This window comes from Mycetomoellerius zeteki, unplaced genomic scaffold (genome assembly GCF_001594055.1).
Source record: "Mycetomoellerius zeteki isolate Tzet28-1 unplaced genomic scaffold, Tzet1.0 scaffold98, whole genome shotgun sequence".
NCBI classification, from domain to species: domain Eukaryota; kingdom Metazoa; phylum Arthropoda; class Insecta; order Hymenoptera; family Formicidae; genus Mycetomoellerius; species Mycetomoellerius zeteki.
The window spans coordinates 102,971-128,532 of record NW_017258021.1 but is presented as its reverse complement, the minus strand read 5'-3'; the positions used below and the strand labels follow the sequence as shown (position 1 = coordinate 128,532).

At 33.7% G+C, this 25,562-nt stretch overlaps 1 protein-coding gene across 2 annotated transcripts in view; it reads left to right on the top strand.

Moving 5' to 3' along the window:
• Positions 1–19,046: 19,046 nt before the first annotated feature.
• The window catches only part of Oamb (Octopamine receptor in mushroom bodies), a 22,075-nt gene continuing 15,559 nt past the window's right edge, over positions 19,047–25,562 (top strand). For both annotated transcript variants that reach the window (XM_018461045.1, XM_018461044.1), the window contains exon 1: positions 19,047–21,488. In XM_018461045.1, the coding sequence (XP_018316547.1) occupies positions 21,228–21,488 (261 nt within the window). In that variant the 5' untranslated portion in view covers positions 19,047–21,227. The remainder of the gene's footprint in view (positions 21,489–25,562) is intronic.

The following is a 25,562-nucleotide window of genomic DNA, read 5'->3' as shown; positions in this document are numbered from 1 at the left end:
GTTTCGTGACATTTTTATGAATTATATCTGTTTAAACTATAATATCATCGAAAAAGGCTATGAAAATTTCTCACGAATACAGATTGAAATAGTAAGTTTGTATGTGAAACGAAGCGTTTTATGAAATTTATTATATTTATTCATATTCTTTTACATTATTGTCACGCCATTTGAAGCTGTTTTTAAAGTCCATACTTAATATTTCTTTTTGGACATTTTGCGCAGTTATAATAACCATCTTACGATAATGACGAATGAAATAAAATACTGTAATTCTTCCTATCCATATGAACGATATAAGTTACGATAAAATCCTTTGGTTATTTTATGATAATGAATTGAAAATATGCGCAAGAATAAACGTAGCTTGAAGCTGATTATATGAGAAAATAGTGTAGAGTGTAAAATGTGAATGGAATAATTTCTCGGACGATATGTATTTTTTGTTTTAACGCTGATGTTATTGATACGGCACTTAAATGGAAAATTGGTACCTTTTTGTATTTCATTACTGTCCTCTTTTTAAAAGTCTCGCAGTAACTCACTGTTTTTAATCACTTACCATATTGTAATCTAACCTTTCGTCTCTCTCTTTCTTTCATTCTTTCTCTGCAGACTCTTATCGTCTGATTAAAATACTAAAAACGTAAAATCTCGTTAGAATTTTCTAGGAAATGGAAATTTAAAATGCACGACGTTTCATTCTTTTCCTTTCTTCATTATAAAAACATAATATTGTAAAATGTAACATTATTTTTATTAATCAGATTTAATATTTTACTTTATGTTTAATTTGTGTTAAAGAGACGATGTAATATAAATATTATACAATGTATAATATTTATATTACATTGATAATCATAATATACATTGAAATATATAAACTACGTAATGAGTATAAGAGAATTGTACAAAATAATAAAAAAATAAGAAAAAAATTAGGTTTTTATTTCGTAAATTACGAAAATATATAAACAATATACATATATATATTGTTAATAAAAAAATCGTTCAGCATTTACATGATGCACTCTATATTGACTTAAAAAATCTTAATGAACATAAGTTGAAAGCTCAATCGTTTCTGAAACATAAACATTTTTCTATGGTAGCATTATGAATGACTTCCTGGTATTTCCATTGACACTACCATATAAAAAACGCATACTTATCATTTCTTGATTACAGTAATATGACATTTTTAGCACGATACTTTATAACCGTGTGTAATCACCAAATAATATATATTAGATTCGCAATCGCCGATTAATGACAACTGACTAATTGTCGATGAAATGTTCTGTTATACTTGAAGTATATATGTATATGAAAATTAAACGCGACATTTTACTAACATTTATAACGCGATTTATAAACACTGAGGTAAACATCGCATAAAACACATTGAAGCCAGTAAATTATTTATGATGCTATCATACAAAAATGCAATTTATATCTCAGAAACAGTTAAACTTTCGACTTATGTTCGTTAAGATTTTTTTATTCAGTATGATGTATATATACTATATACCTTATAAATGCCGAATAATTTTTTTAAACACCCTGTATATAACTACACGTCTTTTCAACTTCTAATTTTTCTTGCATACTTTTCATAAATTTTCATAATTCACAAAATTTTGTGTGTGTATATATTAGACTGACGCGAAAAAAAATATTTTTTTTAAATCGACCTCTTAGCTCAAAAGCTTCCATTTCATGCCAAAGGAACACCCCTAAATTTTTATTTAATTTTTGTGTTTTATTTAATTTTTTAGTTAATTATTGTGAAAATTGCAAAATGGTAGAGGATTTTTGACTCAGTTTAGTCCGCTCTATCTTGCTATGACATTCTGATGCGCTAATTTACAGACACCCTGTGTATATATATATATATATAATTATCAAATATATATATAATCAAATAAAAATATATAACGTTAATGAAGCAGTCGGTTATTAATATTCAATAAGGTAAATAAGTTTTCTGGAAATGCTCTTGCGTTGTATCATATGGTTACGCCATCGTTGGAGGAAATGCACACTTGTAGAAATCACGGGGTTTGAAGCTAGTTATGGGTAAATATCGTTTCATGCCGTAGGTATTTATCTTGTTTCAAACCGTCATTTGCTCGGAGATATGTACATCCGGTTATATCTGCATTTACCTACTTAGCCGGAATCGGCTTCGTTATGGATTTCGACGGGCTGACTCTAAAGGTTCGTCTACAATAGGATTAGCAGTAGACAGTAATGTAGTAAGACGCAAGCAGTAGCACAATTTCTACAACTACGTCTATCTACAATGAAGACGACGTAGCGGCAGCTATGACATAAAGTTAATCAGAAAATATGTTTGAGGTTACATGCAAAATAGTAATCGAGTTTTCTCAGCAGTTGCAACAGTTATGAATTCACTGATTCACTAATAATACTGAAACTGATAATACTGACGTCATCAAACAGCCTCAAAATGACGCAAGACGCTTGTCGTAAGCCGTAGGCAGTATCGAAATGGAAATGGTCCATTTCGGTTACGACTACAATTGCGATCTACTAAATTGGAAATACGTCTCTTACGACCTACTGTGTCTCTTACGGCCTAAAACTCTCCATTGTAGATGGATCTTTATAAGCATCCTGGATTTGTTCGGAATTGAAAGCATCTATTTTGCAAGAAAAAGGAGGAGAGGAGGGAGAGCATTTTAATAAAATGATTCTAATGGAAATCTAGGAAAAAGATGTTAAAAAAGCAGTTAAGCCAACGAGCAATTTAGGCAGTCAATGTATAACTATACGAAGATAAGGAAACCGAATCCCTTGCTTTATAATAAGGTTAACGAAGAATAAAGAAGACCCAAATGTCGAGAATCGTGTGGGAAGAGATTTATTACCGGGAGTGTAACGCGAAAAGGTCACGGGACGAAATCCGAGGATTATGCTGCGTGCGCACAAATATATTTATGAAAGTTCTAGAGAGTTCTACAAATATAACGATATGACAAAATAATATTCGTTTCCGTGGTAAACAATCGACTGGTTCTTATCGACAAATGCACTCGTTTTACTGTCTCTTTGAATATTTACGTTTATATTCCCTATACCTACATATATCATTTTTGAAAAGTTTATTTTATCCTTTATCGGATTAATTTTATCGCAATATAAAAAGCATGCTTTTCTAAGAAACACAAGAATAATTTTTTAAAAATACATCTCTCTCTTTTTTTATATATTACACATATATTATTTTATGAAATATATACATAATAAAACAAAAATAAGAAGTACGAAACATTTTATATAAATAAGCGAAGAAAGAACCTTATTCGGTTAAAGCAGATCTGTTTAACAATATTGTTACGTGAATTTCGCAATTTCCAGTTCATGTTTCCAAAAACATTTTATTAACGCAACAAGTGATAGATGAGGTATATATAACGATGGATGTAGGTATCGTTGTAGCATGTATCCTTCATTATCTTCAGCCTAACATGAAGGGTATTAAATGCTTTAAACTCTCTGGTTGATCGAAGTAGAGGTAGACAGGAGAGTGAAACGGGATGCGCTTATATATAATAGATGGAAATTTGCGTAAATTAAGCAAGTTTGTGTAAATTAAGAGCACATATACGCGTATGTATATCTTCTCATATAGATCGTTCTACAATTTATATAAATCGAATGAGGAAAACGTCAATCAAATCTATTAATTAATATATCTATAAAATTATATAAATATGTACATATTTTATCGATATTTTTTTACTCAATTCTTTTTACAATACAAATACGAGAATCAAATTTACAGACTTAAGGTATTTCTGTATACATGTTATAAAAGTTTAATATTAGTACGATTTTATTCGCAAAGTTTTTAAATTCTAAGATTGCCGCGGAGAAATATGAAAAGAGCGATTTCGGGAATTTTTATGTGATTGGCAATTCTCGCTAGAATTACTTCCGCGATAAAACGCGACGCATGAAATAAATTTCGCGAAAATCACGATTTCTCGATCTCGCGGAAATCTCGTTAATAGACTTGATTATCATGGATAACGAAAGAGCGCCATATGCCCGCTACGAAGTTTCGAGTTTCGAGAATAACTTTGCTAGCCGCGGATCAGAAAACGGAATCGGGTCTGTGAAAGAGTTTGCACCCGGAATTCGAGAAGGATGAACTTCTCATGAGGTATGATTCGGTATATGGAGTTAAAGAACGAAGTTAGAAAATGGAATAAAATAGACTTCAGATAAGGAGAATATTGATATGTTCTTCTGAACAGTTTTTGCAATATCGATTTTAGATATGTTCCTTTCTTAAATTTTGTTTATTAAATTTTATTTTTTATTTGGCATATTTGAGGTATTCCTTCACATTTGAAAATTATTACAATTATTTCTATAATAACTATTTTATTGTTATATAATTGGAAATTAAGTAAAACTATAATATATTATTTTAATATATCACGTTTTACCATAAAATAATTATGTGCTTATATAATATACTATATTATATATATATATAATATCTTTATTATTTATTGATAAATTTATATCGAAAATTATTAAACATTAAATTATTAAGTGTGGTGGTGGTGTGTATAGTTAATGCTACATTAATGCTTTTGTTTAAATAGTTTTTTAATTTATCTCCTCCTGTATCTTTCTTTCTCTTTTCTTCCGCTAGGATAATGCTAAATTATAATTTTAAATGATATGGACCCCGTTATATAAAGTGGAGAGAAAAATAATAAATAAACTCGATGCCGGATATATTAATTCCCGTATTAATTTTCGAGCTAATTGACAGGCAATTGATTATTGTGTCACGTACTCAAAATATTCGAGTGGTAATTATCTGTGGTTATCCAAGAAACGAAATTGGATATGCCAATTTGCATATTGTGATACGGCGAATGATGCTGAAGTTCGGTAGACCTGTTTCTAAGCCATTTAATAATTAAACGCCAACAAGGTAATGTCTATAAACGGAGCAAACTCTAATTACTAAACTATGTCACCTATTACAACATAATGCGACTTGTTCAATAACAATTATGCAAGCAATATATTCCGCTACATATTCGCGAGAAAATCGGACGGCGAAAGTTCAGCGCTAAATTTGTAAAGATGGTAATAATACCACGACATTATAGAACGAGAGTAATAACTTCTCTCTAACTATGCGCTTTGTATACTAATTAAACTCCCGGGCACACCATTTGTTGACGCGTCCACGATTTAAGCTATACTGCCGTGAAATTAACGCTACGTTACGATGCGCATTATTAATTTATCACAGTTTCTCAAACGTTTTACGTAATCATTGTAATTATTTAATGAAACTTCGGAAATAAATTTTCTAACATCAAAGTGAGATCTTTTCACTTTTGCGCAAAATGTGAGATAATTGTTAACTACTTATCACTTAATCATCAGACATGCGGAAGAAACAATTTTTCTGAAGCATCTAAAAATTTAGCTAAATACAGATCCAAAATTAATTGTTGAATTATCAACATAATTATGTAGGATCCTCAAATTTTCGATTGCTAGCATGTCAAATTTTTTTGTAGCATTGCTCATCATTCAGTTTTTTACATAATCATTTTGATGGTTTAACGAAATTATTTTCAAAGTTATATCTACTTAAATTTTTAGACACTTCAACAAAATATTCTTTCCGTATGAATATTCGATGATATTCAGTTAGGTCTTGGGATTAATTATCCTATCAATCATGCAGTGATTATGTGCTACTCACTGCACAAATCATTATGCCTTGATGCACCATAATTACATTCCGTGCACTTTGATTTAGTCCATCACAACCGCCTCTATCAGAAACAGCCATTGCATGATTTCAATAATCATCTTACAAAATCTGATAATCTTTTTCTCAGGCTGTTTCTCACTTCATTTCGATTCATTAAGTAAGTAACTTTTAATGACATTCTTCTTTCACTCGTCAGTTGATTGCGATTTAAAATCGTTCGAATTCCATTATTTGAATTTTATTATTTCGGCTGCAATTTCCATTATGCAGTGTAAATATAGAAAACGTGTCATCTTTTTTTTATTTTTCTTTTTTATCATTTGTAACTTTGAACAATATACAAGAATAATGAGATATGTATATAATGAAGGTAATCGTAGTAAAATAACACGTCAATTAATTTGGAATATTCTCGGTTTCTCTTAATAATCGCATTTTATATGAAACTTTTTATTCTCTGCACGATTCAATTACGGTTTTTTAATTAACTTTCGTGAACTGATAACAAGACTAGATTATTCCCCGCGAATTAAAAATTTTTTAATTAATGCGGATTTCTCAAGTTTCTCTATATTTTCTTTGTCCGATGTATACGTACATTTAAGTAACGTATGACAATTATTCATACGTTTTGCGAATATATCTTCTGACCTCGAACGGTCGCTGATCGCCGCTCGATTAGGTTTAATCGATCATGCATCGATTCGAACGGAACGGCAATGCGCTTGGATGCGCTCTGATGAATTCACAATTCACAGAACAAACGAACCAGAGGCCTATTGAGTATGCCGTTAATAACATTTCCAGAGCTTTAAGTTAGCTGACAATCGTTTTTCCCGTTAACCCGCCTCGCCAGCCAACTTGGCTCCTTTAAGCGTCATAACATCAACATCGACCTCTTCCCTGACTCGTGCTACTTCGCACTCGTATTCGAGGCGAGTTATACTAGATGAAACGAACTCCCGGCAAGTTACCGTCTACTGTAATGCAGAATCACCGTAATTGCGTGTGCAATGAATAATCACAGTGACTTTGAGCTGGATTAAAACGCTGGATTATATTTGTCATGGAAATAATCGTACCAATTAAATTGTTCGTTAATTGTCTTTGCAACATACATGGTTGGTATTGTAGAGGTGTCACTTGAATTATGTTACGATTTATGCCGTGTACCATTTTCTGTTAAATCGTACGATACATTGGTAACACGCTAAACAATTATGAAAGTAATATTCAATTTTTTATTAAACTGTTTTTGTAAAATTATCAAGAGCAATTAATAATATTAAAATTCGGCTAATTGTTAAATAGCTATTTGCTAAACAAACATATTTTTCTTTTTAAATCTTCCAAAACGATCGCAGATATGCCGTATCAAAATATGTTACAGATAATACAGTTTGCATTAATATAATAATTTCAGTATTTGCTTTTACGTTACGTTATGCTTGTATAAATTAATTAATTTTACCTTTTACTGTGAACTGCAAGTAATGTTGTTAATTGCATTTGTATTGGCGCAGGAGTTGTGCAACATCGTACACTAACGATCTCGTTCGACGAGGCAAATCCTTTCAGATTCTCGTTTAGTCGCAATTTGGGCTACATAAACTTTCGCTAAGACGCCACCGGTTTCTTCTTCCTCGTTGTCCTTTCTTTTACGTCATTTCGCCGAAGTTACGCTTTAAATTAAATAAGCAACATTCGCTAGGGGAGCGAATCTATTCCGTAATGGACCGAGGTTCAAGCTGAAGGCAAATCCAAAGAAGTCTGTTTTAGCTTTGCAACCTTGCAAAAATATTTCTGCCATGCTTACGGCATCTTAATGTGGCGTTTAAATAAAATAAAAAATTTGTATCAGATAATCCATATATCTTAATTAAACAACTATTATTGTTTCTTATAGTATTTTACATACAGTTGAATTTAAATTTCTGTTACATTATTTTTGAAGAGTGAGTTCGATATACATACATATATAATATTTTAGAAGAAACAATTTTCCTCTTATTTTTAAAAGTTATTAGGTTTTATTAAAAACTAAATTGCGACTAAAAAAAGATATGAGCATATATCATTCACTGCGAATAGCTGATGTAAAGTAAGTTCATTCGAGAAATAACAGTGATAAACATTGAAAAGAAATTTCAATTAATTTACACAATCTTAATATAGTCACTGAATATAACAAAACTACAATTAATAACTATAACTAATGGAATAAAAAAATCCATAAATAAACCTATATTAATCAGTGAGTAGACAAAACTTACGAAGGTAAAATGAAATTAATTGCTTAAGCTTATAAACTGTCATTCTAACGCATATATTAATTTGTATTGACTCGTTTTCTCATGAGTACTTAATGTGTGATCTATGGTGCCCCGAACACTAATATGGAAAACGGTGAAATATATATAAAAAAAATAAGTGGTAGATAATTATTTGTATAGTACGATGAGAAAGATGCATAGAAACTTGCACATACTCTTTAATATGTGTATTTTTTTACTAGTAAAAGACAATATTAAAGCATTTCTAAAGCATTTTCTGTATTATGAAAACAAGGTCTTGGAACATGGCGTTTTAATACGACCCGGGCACACCGAGTTTTTTCTTTACTATAATCCAGTTGATTACTTCAATCACTTTCAGTCTGTCTTGTGCGTTTCAGAATTACCCGGCTTTTACAAATAAGCTTTTTCGAGATTTTTTTTGAGTGATGAAATACTAATTGTATTTATTTCACATTTTTTATTAGAAAAAAAATGTAATATATTTAAAACTTTTTATGCAGTTGTTATATATTTTTCTAATTTAAAAGAATTTTTTAAATATTATATTAATAAGATTTGTACACCTTGGCGTTAATTTATTGAGACTAACTTTTAATGGAGATGCTCTCGGAAATTCTTTCAAGCAGATGATATACTCACAAAAAGTATATTAATCACCCAAAAAAAATATTCTGCCGATAAGCAGGGAATTCCTCTTAGCATTTCCTCTAAGCAAAAAATCTTACATTAATCTTACATTAATCAGGTGCGTGTATTTATAACATGTATTCATCTATAAAAATGAGGACACATGAGCTATGATCAAAAATAAATTCCTCTATAGAAAATTCTATTATAATAACTCAAATAGCTTTTTGAAATAAGAGGATATACGAAATACTAGCGGCACGCTTATTTGTTAGAAGTTTGTCATTTACGTGCTACCATAGTACGCGTGCATGTCAGTACATGCAAGACATTCTTCTAGTATTGAGAAGATCGCAATTCTAAATCCAGTACTTTAGGGTTATACGAAATTCTTTTATTTTGTAGAGTATCCTCTTGAGATCATATATAAATGGAAAATCCTCTGACATTAACACAGAATCGCTAAATGGCAGAATATTTTTTGAGTGATATACCTACGCTTCTGTTTCGAAATTTTCAAAAACGCGGCGCATTTCGAAATACATTTTTTCAGTAGCATACGCGCCAATCTCATCCTCTGACCCCGATATTGATTTTTGCCGCGTACGCTTATTGTACTTTGCGCGCTGATGCATGCCAAGATTTTCCGAGCTTGTCTCCCATTATTAATCATCGAAGTGTAATTTCGCGCGACTTATGCTTCTTCGAGAGAACAAACTTTTCTCGGATTAAGGAAGAAGAAAAAGAAAGCGATCCGACCGACACTTCGATCCCAATATCGAAGCCGCGCAAAATTTATATGCCAGATCGAGAATGCGAATCTTACGGAAAGATACGGAAGGAAATTTATGTACGCCGGCGAAATGAATGCAAAGATACCGGCGCGGTAAGGTAATGTTTCCGGAACTTTTTGCCGTTGAATGTAGCAATTTAAAGTTTTCAGGTTTGCGTTAAATGATCTCGACGCTGGTTTGACGCCCGTCATGACTCCAATGAGGAGTTATGTCACGCCTGGATTAAAAGTCAATCTAGAGAAGGTGCACAAAGTTAGGGAGTTAGTTTTAATTATATATGAAAATTATAAATCGCTCGAATTTTTCATGGACCGCCCGTTAATAAATAGTTGGTGTCTTTCATAATTGTTGCGTATTCATAAATTATGAAGATTGAGAATGTATCACGTGCTTACATTTAACAAAAAGATCCGACTGTTTAGATTTTTAATAAATTACGTATTGAATAACTGTGCAGCCGGTACAAGTTATGTATGAGAAAAGAGCTGCATTATTAATTATCATAAACTGAAGTTGCATTATTGATTATTATAAGCAGATACACGGAACTAACAGTTTTGCTAAAGTGTCTAAAAATTTAGCTAAATACAGATCTGAAAATAATTTTATTGGAATCATCAAAATAATTATATGGGACGCTCGAATTGGTTACCACAATATCAAAATGCTTTTGCCTTTTGCAGCATTGTTCGTCATGTTTAAGTTTTCTGCATAATTATTTTGATGGTCCAAAATTATTTTTAGATCTGTATTTATCTAAATTTTTAGATACTTCAGCAAAACCTTTAATCTTTCCATGTGCATGATTACACCATCGTGTTCTTCGTAATGTACCTCCTTTTTTATGACTTAATAAGAATAGACTGCGCATTGCTATGAAGTTGTCATTGTTAATTTAGGAAGTGGTAGCTTGAATCATATTATCTGTTTCTCTAAAGTATCTAGTTGAAAAGAAATGCTGATATGTACAATTCTTTCTAACAGAACACAGTTGCTAAGATCAGAGAATACAGTCTATATGTATTAACGTTTACATTTCTTTTTCCTTACACTTTTGTTTGTACTTATAAAGATGCCTTTCTTAACGCTTTGAATTTCTGTAAATATAAGAACAGATGAAAAAAATCTATGTACATACGTACTAAAGACACATTGCGCCATGCACATACCTATAATCGTCCTCATTTGCGCGTAAATCTTCTGATAAAGAGTCATTTTTTTTACAAGCTGATGTGTATGAATACGCGATGAACATAATACACAACTCTGAGAAGCTTCTCATAGAGTTTGTGGATTCTTTCTATACCACTCAAATTCAGATACGTTTATTCAAATATCGTTTTTTCTGTATCGCATGTAAATTACGGAATTTTATTTATTATCATTTCGTAATAGGAATGGATTTGTTTTCTATTTTCGAATATATATTACGTTATTTAATAATAACACGCCATATACTGAAAAAAATACTTTTATCAGTGGATTTTTTATATTGAAAATAAAAATATTTTAAAATTTACTTACAAAGAAAGAGCCATTGTAACGTTATAACGGCAGTTCTTTTGCAGATATTTTAATATTTTAAAATTTAATATTTTAAAGCTTAATACAATGGAATATAAAGTAAATAATTGTTTTAATATAAGCGAAGTTTCATGAAAGTTCGTAATGCAGAGAGCGGAGATGAAAGTTACAACAACAAAATTGGGTGAGGGAAAATAACTTATGTATGACGCATATTAACGCATCCTTTTATACGTATTTACACAAGAACAAAGAGCTAAAGGTTAATTAATAGGCGGAAGTTCTTCGTTGACTGCAACTTCACGTATATCTCGGTATTTCGATGCCATATCTTTGTGTTTCACCATTTTGCTCGGCTGCAAACATACGTAGTACCTATATGCCCGTTGCAGCGTGAACGTCTCTTTCTGTTCTTTGCCTTCTGTCTATCGTTTGATATTCCTCGCTCGTAATCCCTTTGCCGTACTCGCGAAAATATATTTCACGCACAAAAGGGCAAATAGCCAAGCACTTAACGCTTTGTACGCGACACTGTTTTGTAATACCGATAGATACCGATATATATACCTAATGAAATAGAAGAATGAAGCGGTCTCAAGTTCCTTTGTATTTTGTAATTAACGAGTACTGTCATGTACATTCAGAATAAAATATGAGTAAAAATGGCATTTGAAGAAAGGATATATGAATATGAAACTTGGTATTTTTAAAAACTAAATATATATATTATTATATAATTAATTATGAGATTAAAAGTACAAGAAGTATGAGAAATAAAATTGTTTATATAAATATGCAACGTATGTAATGAAATATAAAATGTTCAAAGTACTAAAATATTCAGATGAAATAAATTTTACGAACAAGAAATTTGAAAAAGTCATAAATTAACAACGAGAATTAATTAATTTTCTTTGTGCTTTTGTGAGCAGTATTCTTTCATATATCTAAAAACAATGCTAAAGGATGCTAATAAAGGAATGCGTTTCATTCAAACTGCAATCTTACAAATATAACATGCAAATATTGCAGATAGTAATAAAAAAAAGGATGATCTTTCTCCTGTATATTGCAAAATGTTGATATAAACATTTGCAAATATTTATATGTACACATATCATCCTAGTATAAGAATATTTCTTTACATTCAAAAAAAAAATATTCTGCCATTTAGCGATTCTGTGTTAATGTCAGAGGATTTTCCATTTATATATGATCTCAAGAGGATACTCTACAAAATAAAAGGATTTCATATAACCATAAAGTATTGGATTTATAATTGCAATCCTCTCAATACTAAGAGAATGTCTTGCATGTACTGACATGCACGCGTACTATGGTAGCACGTAAATGACAAACTTTTTCTAAAAATAAGCGTGCCGCTAGTATTTCGTATATCCTCTTATTTCAAAAGGCTATTTGAGTTATTATAATAGAATTTTCTATAGAGGAATTTATTTTTGATCATAGCTCATGTGTCCTCATTTTTATAGATGAATACATGTTATAAATACACGCACCTGATTAATGTAAGATTAATGTAAGATTTTTTGCTTAGAGGAAATGCTAAGAGGAATTCCCCGCTTATCGGCAGAATATTTTTTTTGGGGTGTAACAATTGTTAAATTTAAAATTATTGAAGATATATACATACTTTTCTTGTCCCATTCCACTTCCAAGAATTTCCACTGAATTACGTCAAACGTTCCTATCGAGCGTTTCACTCAGATGCACCAGGTGCACCAATAGCAATTAAAGAAAGAACGAAAAAGAAGCAGAACTGGCCGTAACCTATAAATAAGACAACGACAAGGACGTGTATTACGATGTAAATATATCTTATATCTTTCATACGAAATATAAATTTTACTAGTACAATATTTTAGGCAACATTACGTAAATACGTTTGCCTATGCCAGCAGAGTTACAAAATATTTAAATGGACAAATGTGTATGCGTATGTCTGTGTATAATATGATAGTAGTAATATTTTGCTTTTACGCGTACGATTAAATAGATATAAAATCAAAGGGATTGACCTTTTATTACGTACGAATAAAACTAAAAATATTGCCAGAAATTACATCGTTTGCGATTTGTAATTAAAAACATTCATTATTGACGAAATATGTTTGTGTATAATCATTTTTTTGCGAGATTTATGACGCCTACGATTTTAACGAAAGGAAGAGAGAGAAAAAGAGAAATCATTTACATTATGTTAATTGAGATTTTTTTAGAGAAGACATGCATGTATGGTATATAACGGGGCTGAACGGAAATATCGATCAATGATCTTCGTTTTCAGAACCTGCCAACGAGTAGGTATATTTCGTATTTGAGTGGTTGTTGTCAAAACCCCGGTTTTCCTTTTTGCTCGCCCGGGCTTGTCCATTCATCTACGTTCAATTCCATCTAGTCTTTGAACCGAATTCCCTATCGGCTTCGCGCACACCGTTCCGCTCCTCGTACATCCGATCCGTTTGGTAGCAAAGAGCTATCAAATTTAGAATTCCAGCAGATTCGAAAGTCACATATAACACTTAGGTAATATTGGATTGTGGTATACAAGTACAGACGGTTGTAGAAAATAATTAGTCGAATATACATATATACATGTTGCAATAATTTATAACATAAGTAGGTATAAGGATTTCTTTTAAGCGCGTTTTTATTAATTCTGTTATCGCACATAAACAGAAATTTTTTGCGTTAACGAATAGTTTTTTGTTTTATATTTTAAAGTTTAGAATTTCTCCTTTTCATTCCTGTGAATCAGGAAAGATATTAGGTTTTGTAAACCGTAACTTTTATTTTTTTTCCTGAAACAAATATATATCTATAGACAAAATACAGTCATTAAAAACGAAATATGTAGTTATGAGTGTAATACTATTAACATCTCAGCATATAGTCTCTGTTTTTCGGCTCACAACCTTGCAAAAATTTTCTTTAAGTATCAAATACTCTGAAAATTCTAACTAATGAAAGTTCCAAAAATTATTTACGTGATTGTAACGCAGAGAAAAAATATTTTATGTGATAACAAAAAAACTTGTTTAGAATAAAAAATTTAAAAAAATTGTATTTTTTTATAATTAAAAAAATGGAAAAATAAATAATAAACTTCAGGAGGGTTAAACGTTTAATAATAATTATATAAAATATTAATGAAGCTCATCTATTTGCATATATAATATGAGGCAAAAAGAAGGTTGTTTATCTTTAGAAAAGAAAAAAATATTATTGATTAACCTTTAAAATCACTTCTTTGTAAGTTTGAATACCCTATTGAAGAAAATAATTATTGTTATCATTATACTTAATTTTATTATTTTATTACTATACGTAGAAAGAAATGATTTTTTTTAAATATCTAAAAGTTTAACTAGAAACAAATCTGAAAATAATTTTATTGAGCCATTAAAACAATTATAGGAAACTCAAACATGTGAGCAATATTACAAAAATTTTTATATTCTAGCAGTCAACTTGAACGTTCTATGTAATTATTTTATCAACAAAATTATTTTTTCATCCGTATTTAAATTTTTCAATATTTTAGCAAAAACTTTCTTTTTATGTAAAAAATTTAGAAGCGGAGAGAAGAAATCTCTCTTCGGCAAAATTTATTTCTTTAAGTACGAAGAAAACGTAATGTTACTGCTTAATAGTTGAATATTTTTCTACAAGTGCAGTCTCGTCATTGTTTTTCTTCTGAGATTAAACTGCCTCGTCGATTGCACTCGTCGCCAATTGATAGTCAGTACTTGCCACAGTAACAACGAGATTTTTCTCATGCTTTCTTTTGCAGACGCTACCGTTCGGTGGACGGAATAAACGCGAGGGTGGAATAAATCATCGAGAAGTGCGTGCCCGTGGGATGCATTACGCGCATTACCTCGAGAGGATCTCCACCATCGAGCCAGAGTCGATCGGACGAAATAATGCGATCGAAACGTATCAAGAAGGCGGCGCTCTTCAGATTGCTCAGATACAGGCAGTGCGCCAGGTGCCGACAGATAACTTAGCGTACCCGAGAGTATTCGGGACGATAGGTCGACGAGAATAAAGAGAAGTAGGAAGCGCACATACGAGAGCACATGAGACTGATCGCCATCGCGACAATGATTGACGAGCGTAATTTCACTTCACTGGCTGTGATTTTTACTCCTAGACTCCTGACTTCAGAGGCTTGACGCGTGAGAATCGTTAAGACTGATCAAAGTAAACTGCTCAGTGACTTCACCGAGGAAGCCTGCAACATCGTTCTGCGACGTAAGTTGTGGCATCACACAATCGAATCAATCGTATATAAAAGCACATATATAAACATTATATTGTTAGTGTAAACGTTAATTACGATCTTGTGTGAAGTGTTGCCTGTAATTTCCTAAGATCAAGTATCCTATCGAAGATAATTAAAACGAGAGAATTTTTCATTTTCGCATTGCTTTTCTTGCGTTCGCGTTTATTAGCGTCGTCGTAGGTTGGCATACAAACGACAAAATTCCCTTCATGGAACCCCCAAGATGCACGCGTGAAGCTCGGTATCGCGTTGTCGAGTAATCACGCGCGCTACGAAAGTAAATACAATTTTCCTTACATCGGATATATTCATCGGACGAACTTGGTGTGTTCCAGTTCGCGACTAATCGTGGCCGATTTTCTCATATTATTGTTCTCCCTTTTGCCGTTATTGAAAATCAAAATATTTCAAGAAAAACCTCTCGCAAAGCGTTTCCGCGAGAATTTGGTCGGAATTTGCGATAACTTTAGTCACATCAAGTGGAAAAACGAAGGACTACTTGGAGGCTTGCCGAACCTTGAAGAGGAGGAATCGCCAGCATTGAGTGGCACTTAGAAATAGTCCAATACTCGGATCATGCAATAATTATTTCGCTGCATCGATAGAATTAAAATCGTCACGCCGTCGTCTTCGTTATAAAGCTACTATTTGGCGTTTCAATGAAATCGAAAAAATTTACGAAACTTTAAGATGCTTTGTAACATCCAGATAGCAGAATAATAAAGGGAAGTAACAATTAAAAAGTTCAGGCAGTCGAGAGGAAATATTAGAAAGGAAAGCGGAAGAAGAAAGGGTGAAAAGCAAAAGTTATTACTCGCGATCGAGCGAGCATTTTAAATGTTTGGATTGAAAGAGAGGAAAATCGAACTGCGGAAAAATTGAGAAGAGGGCAATTAAGGAGTAGAGAATCGGGTAAGGGCCGAAAACGGGAATCGAAAAGGTAGAAACTAATTCAAGTGGATGATTCGACTGAGGTTCAGCGTATCGGAGGGATAGAAGTGAAGAGGTCAAAACGAGATTTTATTCGGTGTTTTAGTGAAAATATATATCTGTGCAGTGATTAAAATAAAAATCGCCGAAAATTTGGTTACTTCAGACAAAAAATCGACGATAATTAATGCAATTGTGTAATTATTTAAATTGAATTTTCGAGAGGAGCGCTGAGTTTCTCGATACATATTAAAGAGAGATATTTTAAAGATATTTCGGTGAAATTAGGTTAGAAATTGCGGAGTAAAATTATGGATGAATATCGTGCTTTAGGAAATTTGCTTAATTAAAAGTCCGCTGATTATTTTTTAATCGGCGCTTCTATAAAGTGTTGATTAAGTATCATAATGATATTATAGTAGTATTACTATAGTAGTATTCAGTTCCTAGAGCGACAGAAACTCATCGAAAATTCATCCGGCGTTTTGCGCAACTCGAGGAATAAATTGCGACCAAACCAAGAGGGATCGTTGGAAATTCATTCGGCATATCAGATTCTCGCGTAGAAGCGAAGTAATTAAAGAAAACCCGTGAGAATGTTTAGGCAACCACGAAGAAAGATAATTGAAAATTCATGTAACGTTTTAGCTCCTTTTTCTCTTCGTGAGAGGTGTGAAGGAAAATAATTGGCGGTCCATTGGACCGCCAATATCTTAATTGACTGCGTAAAGAAGAAAAAAACACTGAGAAGGAAGATATTAACTTTGATTCCTAGGAAGGAAGAGGCGAAATTCCAAACGATCGACATAACGGAATTAGTTTGGTATATTCGAGCGGGAATTTAGATGGTTGAATTAAAGATTCAATCGGCTACTTGCACGAACTCAAATTAGAAGGTGTGAACAAATCGCCTTCGACAAGTCATTTGAACCGATATTTTATTCGATTTCGAGGAAAACATATATATAATGCAGTGGAAATCGATGAGCAGAGGAAACGGAGAAGTTAAGGAAACGGAGGAGTTAAGGAAACGCGTGAGAAATGTCACTGAATGTGAAAAATTATTCCTAGCAAAATCCAGCGTCTCGCGTTCGACAAGTAGAGGATGCGTCATTTGTGAAGACTGTTGAGGCACAGAGGAAGAGGAAAACAGTCGGAAAGAAAAAGCGCGGAAAACTAAAGAAATTTCGAAGCCTGTCAAACGATTCCAAGTTCCGCGGTCTTTCTCTTCGGTAAAAATCGATCGTCGAGAAATAAAATCTTTCGCCGGTTTATTTTACGCGGAAACTACCACAGAAAATATCGATTCGGTATCGAAAGTCCCTGACAGCGAATAAAACCCACCCATCCACCCACGTTCGAAAAAAGGGTGGGCGGAGGATCGTCGGAAAAGGGAGGCGTGCGAAGTCGTTTAGCGAAACTGATTTACGCGGAATCTACACCCTGGGAATTTTCAGTATCCCCGGCATCGATCGACCCCTACTACGCCCTGCATTTCCGACACGTCGACAAACGATCACGAGAGATCACGAGAAGCTGCACCAAAAATTCGCCGTTCTCGCTACTCAAAGCAGAACGTGATCGTACTTCAGGAAGTCGCCGAAAAGTCAGACATCGTTTCATTTGCCCTTTTCCCACATAACGCTAGTGAATAGAAGTTCTGTGAAAGGGGGTGAGTACGAGAAGAACACCGGGGGAAAGGTTGCAATTTCCGGCCGACCACGTAACGATAAATTCATTGCATCGAGAGCGTAATCCTGAGGGACGAGCGCGCGTAGGGCATTCTGAATCGAGATTTCGTGACTTAGGGCACAAACGCGCGTTCATTAAAGGTAACACGTATACATTCTTCGCCCTTTTTCTCCATTCACCGATACGATCGCCTGAAGACGACGAGAAAGTACCAGCGCGAAGAACAAATGGAAGAATCCTGACTCGCGACACGAATCGTAAATAGGCGAAAATGTGATTGTCAGGAGGACTTATGTTCTGTCGAGCATACATTTTGTCACAGTGGATTATAAGGAACAGTTGACATAAGCGAGAGTCTCTTGCGTGAAGATCTAGTGAAGCATAAAACGCGAAAGCGAGGTGGGAATTGAAGGAATTTAATCGAAGATATAATAATAAGAAGAAAAATAATTTTTACTACATCTTTTTCTTTCTCTTTTTCATCATTTCTGAAGTTGTCAAATATAGAACGACGGAAGTAATCTGATTTTTTCGTTTTAACGAGCAACCGTTTATACACACTCGTAATGAAGATTCTCACGGCACGGAAAAGAGTCGGTAGTTGTGAGAAATAGGAATTTTTAATCGACGAAAGATCGTGAAATATTCGTTACCGAGTTAAGCAGGAAACGTACTCTCAGCCACAAAACGAGCAACAAGAATTGCTGATCCGGTATCGCTCAACGTCGAGAGAGGAGCAATATTTAAAAGAAAAATAATTTTTATTCGTAGGATCACGTAGGGATCGCGATCGTAATCTGTTCGTGCAGAAGCATTCGATCGTGCGTGTTCAAATGTGAAAGTTCAAAGCGTTCCTTTCCGAAGACACCAATAAGAAGAACGTATCTTCTTTAGCGAGGCATGAGTTGGAAATTGATTTTGACATCATATTGTAAACCGTCAGCTTTTCTTCGGCTAAATCGGAACATTCGTTAGAGTGTCTGATATTATATTTATTATTATATTTATTATTACCGCGAGAGAAACGTGCATCAATCTTAGAAAAAACGAAACATCTTTCATTCTCGAGAGATCTTTCATCTTCGAGAAATTTTTTATGTGAAAAAGTTTCGTGTATCCCTGCAGAGTTTGATTGTATATTTGCAAAGCAAAAGTATCGTGGGCGATTAGGACTTCTCGGAATCACCGTCGATTTATATAACAGGAAGATCGCCCACAGCTTCCTGGAAGCACCTGGTCGCATTTTATCAAACTAGAAATCGGGAAACGAGGTGAGATCATGAGAAAAGAGGTACTTAACGGATCGTTTCGACGTCGATAAAATTCGTGGTAAACGCCAGTCGACGAACGCGCCTAATAGAGGCGACGACGCTGTTTTCAATTCCCGTCGGGATAACGTCGGTCTCTCAAGCGGAACGAGCGACGGAAAACTTCGGATTCGATTTCGTAACTGGAGGAGGAGCACCCTCGCGGGTGGTTGCAGCCGAAGACGGTGGTAGAGGGTCGGTGGGTTACGGGGTAGGTACGTGATCGTGGGATGGCTTGTGCGAGGGAGTAAAAAGTGCAGTCAAAGCAGTATAGCGTGGCTAAAGCCTCCGAAAGAGAGATTGCAGACCGCTGCAAGTTCTGATATATCCGTGGTGAGGGAAAAAAAGAGAGAGAAGAAAGAGAAAGAGAGAAAGAAAGAGAGAGAGAGAGAGAGAGAGAGAAGAGAAACGAGACATATGCTGCGATCGAAGAAGATCGGAAAAGTGACGAAGATCAAGCGAGCAGTGTCAGCGCGTCAGGGGATGCCAGCTACACGTTCCCCTTCCTGTATTGCTGCTGTCTTTTTTTAGGAAAACGCTAATGGATCGGCGGCACGTGGATCGTATGACAATACAAAACTCGATGACGGACAATTAGAGCGATTTTATCGAAACGGTTTCCGTCAAGGCTCCGACCTTCCGCCCGTTGCGTCAGCGGAATCGCGCGAGATAGTGTTGAAGTATCACATTTGTAGAGTCGTGCGTTTCGTTGGATCGAAATAGTATCAAGTATAAACGTGGACGAGAAAATCGTCGCGTAGAATTCGAATGAAAATAATTAAACGTGTCCGGGGAAGTAACTAGGAAATTCGCGTTGTGAAGGATGAAAGACTCGATCGATTAACGTCAAAGCGATTGTTGGAAATCATGCACTCGAAATTCGCGACGGAAGGAAAATGGAAACAGTGACAAGTGAGCCACAGATATTCGAAACACAAACCAGATCGTAGCCTGTTAAATTCGATAGCCTCAGCGCGCTGTCTAAAACAACTCGCTGTTTAAACGCCGCGTAACGTTAGACATCATCGGAGATGCAACGCTAGCGATTGTGTGTATGCTGAGAGCGAGTATTATCGATTATCCGGGGATAACGTACGTTTTGCAACCCTGTTTGCGACCACGAAACTAAAGCATCGGATTGACTATCGGACAGTGTATGACGAAGTGTTTCAGCGAGCGTGTATGACGTGCGCATTAACGAGCTCATCCGACCGTAATCGTGGGAATATTGATAAAAATCCACGGGGATTGGTCTTCAATTAACGACCGCGTTCGACGAAAAATTAGAAATTATTTCCGATAAACGAGAAATGCAAAGAACTTGGTTATAACAGTTAACACTACGTTGATAGTATAAAAACAAGTGTAATTTATTTCGCAAACTTGAAGTCGTGTTTAAGAAAGTTCAGTGACAATCTTGAAAATAATTGAGAAACGAGCTGCAATTCCTGTCTTCATTCTGTGTAACATAAAGATACTTAAATTAAGTGGCGTAATATAAAGTTGTTTGATGTAACATCTTAACGACACTCGCGTAAGATATAAATTAATTGAAAAATTAATTAATTAAGAGACTAAACGTAACTAATCGATAGATTAATACACGAGAAAAGCGTGGTTGTTTCTCGGGTTCAAAGACCATGATAAACATCGAGCTTCCCCCAGTTCTAGTCCTACCGTAGAGTAAATTGACCGGCCAGTCATAAAGTTTTCAGTTATTATTTCTGGTAGTGCGAGAGGATTGTGGTGTTCTGTGAAAACTGCAAAGACCATAGTGCATTTAATCGTCCTGAGTTACATTTAAGTGTTAACGCAGAAGAACCTTGATCCCGTTACGACGGGTCGCGATGCCTCGCGCGTTCTACCGAGTTCGCATCACCCGTCGTCGTCACCGTGTCCGATATCCTCTAGAGTCCTTCGACAGGATCGCATGGGCGTACCCGAGAACCGCGAGAGTTAATTAAAATGCGAGACCTGAACGCCACCGCATGCGCTGCTTTGTACGACGGCGTCGAATGGTCAAGTCTGTGGAACGTGATTACCCTAATCGTTCTGGCGATCATCGATGTCATGGTGGTGGTAGGTAACGTCCTGGTCATTCTGGCCGTCTACTGTACCAGCAAGCTGAGAAACGTGACGAATATGTTCATTGTGAGCCTGGCGGTCGCCGATCTGATGGTCGGCGTCGCTGTCCTACCGTTCAGCGCAACCTGGGAGGTCTATAAGGTAAGATCTTTTTTCACTACATTAATTGGCAGTAGAATAATGAATAGGTAGTGGAAGGTCACCGATATATTACTGATATTTAAATAATATTTATCAGAAACAAAAGCTAAAGATAAAACTTTAAAAACATAATTACAAACTAGAAAAACTGTCTACTATCAGGTAACTACCGTTTACAATTTTGCAATAATTAACTTTTTTGTAAGATAAGCAAAAATAAGCGTCTAACAAAATGGGTCCTAAAACTGACTCACAAGTAAACAACAATGTCACATATTCCTATTCTTTTATTTTCACAGAAAGGAATCATCTGTACAAAACACCTACAAGTGTGAATGTACATGTATAAGATGTTCTAGAATCTTTTCAATATAAAACGATTTTTGTTGATTTATATGCATACTTTATGCTAATCTACAAACATGTAATGCGATAGCTTTTTTTAAGATTTTTTTATAAATACACCCCCTTGATTGCCCCTTGAGTTTCGATTGCCTCTAGAGCTATTTGACACTACGCAAGACTGTAATGGGCTTTCTACTAAGTTATTACCCAAGATTTAAGTCTTAAGCCGTAAAAAATTGACCAATTATAGTCGATTATTCTTCTCACATTCAACTGTAACTAGTCAATTTCTTACAGCTTAAGATTTAAAGCTTAAGTAATGACTTATTGTAGAATGTGCGTATAGATTAAGTTAGCTTATAGTCTTATCTTGCAGACAGGTATGCCGGTTTACGCTGCATCCTTACTTATATTTAAAATCATAATATGAAAAAAATGTAAAAGAAAAAATATAATAAAAAATATAATAATACTAATTTGAGAAACTATAAACATGTAAAACTATGTAATATCATCAATAATATAGTCACTATTATTTAAACTACGCAATTTGCGAAAGAAAATCATAATCATTTTATTTTTGCACTTGTAGAATTTATTTTTAACTAATTTTGTAAAAACAAACTACAAATATATAAATTATGAGTTTTTACTTTTTTAATTATCTAAACAGATTATGTTTTTATCAGTAATAAGATTCAATAATAAGCTTCCTTAGCAAGAAATAAGAGGCTGTCTTTTTAAAAGATCTATGTCAGTATCAGCGACTTTCTTCTATTAAAAGTGAAAACAGAGAATTAAAATAACATTGAGATTGAAAAATTCGGCACACTATATATACATATATCTTTATTTATTTATTTATTTATTTATTTATACAGGCTGATTCTGGGTTAAAATATGAATTTAGGACTTCAAAACAAATGAAATTTTCCTCTGGAAGTTTACTAGCAAACGCTTTGTTTAAGAGATATTAAGTTATAGAATTATATAAGGAATATTGTCGAAATAATCTAAGTTTATTACTTTGCAATAATCGAAACGTAATTATTCAAAGTTTTGCTCAAAATAATAGCTCCCAACTCTGAAACAAGTATTAATTGCACTTATCGATGAGAGAACAAATGGCTGACTGATATTGTGTGTCTATATAAATTTCTTCGCACGTTTGCATCTTCCGCTTTAATAATTGAAAATCATTAATGGATCCTTCATACAAAACCAAGAGATATTTCAATATTATTCATTTTCTATATAGTTCTGTAACCTAAGAAGTCAATATCTCTTAAACGAAGCGTTTGCGAGCAAACTTCCAGAGGAAAATTTTGTTTCGAGGTGCTGAATTTATATTTTTAAATTTGATAATTTAATTTGGCAACGTACTGCATATTGCTCTGTATCTCGTTCTTTTGCTACAACAATAAGTCAACTCCAAAAACAAAATTTTTCAAACAATAAGTTTGAATGTTTTGAATCATTAAAATTTTGTAATAAGTATTAATTTTAAAGTGCAATTTTGGTGTAATTACTGATTATAACGAAATATAATTATGTTTTCTAAAAGTGTTTTTTTTTCTTTATGTTTCTTCTTTGCAAATAATTAAAAAATGATAATTTTTAAGTTATGTCGTTGTTGTAGCAAATAACAATATATTTTTGCTACAAATGTTATACATATTATATATTTCTAATAATTATTATGAAAAACAGTAAAAAATAATCAAAAGTAAAGCGTAAAAGTAAAGCGTTCGATAAAAATTATCTGTTGCATTATAAAGATTCGATCGCACTTTATTAAAGCAGCGCATTATGTTTTGCGCTTTATATTGACCTATATGCATCTTGAATAACATTTATTTTGTCGCAATCAATAGTGTATTTTTTATACAACGGTGGGGTACAATGGGATCAATCGCAACGGCATTATTACGTATCGATCGACAAGTTGTCTGCCAGCAAAGTTTCATTCATTGGACGCTCACTAACCCACGGTTTCGACAGGATCGATTTACCCTCACAGTTTGAACAAAGCCGAATTCTGTCTCACGCAATATCCGCTTGTTGTCACAAGCAAGGTGTATTTTATAGAGGATGAGTTGTGCATTGTTTACAAAAAATATTACTACTCTGAAACGTACGCGAATGCGTTTGAAATCGCAAATATTTGAAGTTAGTTTTAATTTTAATTCCAGAATTACACAACCTAAGAAATGTTTAACAAATAATTTATTTTTGGATTATTTTTTCGATAGTTATTTATCTCAGCCTTTCTCAATATTTTTTTGAAATCTGTAATTCTCATTGATTCGATAGATCTCTGCAGTATATAACATTTCTTGTCTCTGTTTTATTTAACATTTATTGCATGATATATGTTTCTGTGTTACAAAACGATTTTTTTGAAAAATTTTCTATTATTTTCTAATCATAATTAAAATATTTTTGCATACAAACTATATTTTTTATTAAAAATAAGTTATCTCTTATGAAGAAAATAGTATTTCCAAAGCACAATTTTCTTTTTCTTTCCGAGAATATTACGTCATTAATCGCGAAACATTCTCGTTCATGTCTCGCTCATCTTTTTCTCGACGAGGTAATTCTTTCGACATATCTCTCAGGGATTCATTGCACTATTCCTTTGAGCATTGTCTCACTTTTTTCTAATACGATTAAAAGTATCGCGCAGTGGAAGAAATGTGCAGTAGAACGGTGGTACATTTTATCTTGAACGAGTTTAAGTGTGATTCACGGAGGATGCAACAGTTTGTTGGCTTTTCCCTTTGGTCCTTCTAGCCTGGATTTTCGTGCCTGCGATATTTACGTGTATGTACGCGAATGTTCACCAGGAACCTGGAAACGGGTCGGTGGGCAGTGGATGGAGTATAGAAGCGGTGTGAATCTCAGTAGCTCGAGCTGAGATTGCGGTGCTCCATTTAGCTGGAGTTTACACGATATAGCACAAGTTAGTTCACTGCGCACTTATCATGATACGACTTTTTCTTCGAAAAGTCTTTCTTCCTCCTTGCCTCTTTCTTCCGGAGAAATTGGTCAAGTGACGCGATATAGACCACCTTCGCAATACAAAGAAAAGAAAAAACAACAACGGTCATCTTTGTTGTAAAGATGCATAGTATATTTTATGATTTATATGTTTTAATAGACAAATAATTTAATTATTGGAACTTCATACTACGTTAGTAAGATATAGTAATACTAAATACTAAATAAGAAATGAGCACACAATGTAGGTCTATAAAACATCGACTTCTTGAAAATGTACGTAATGCATAGACTTGCAGTTGAATAATAAATAAAGATAGATGTCAGAATACTGAAAAGTAAAAATACATATTGGAATTCTTAGTACTGAATTATAGTTTATGTTAATATTAATCAGAAAATATCTCAGGGGATAAATAATCTCAGGGGAAAAATATTAAGATTATGACAAAAAATATATTTTTAAAATTTAATTTTTTTCCTGACATTTTCCCAAAATTAAACGCCTCGGGACATCGTTTAATTAATATACCACGGGTATGCTGGAATGTATCTGTATATACTGCCTACTAATTACATGACATCTGGAGACACGGTAGTGTCTCGGCGCTAAGCCAAAGCGCAGCGACACTGCCGTGGATACTTTACGCGAACCGGAGAGTTGCGGCAGATTGAGATTATCAGATCTCAATAACGGCTGACCTGATCGAGTTCTATATACGCTCA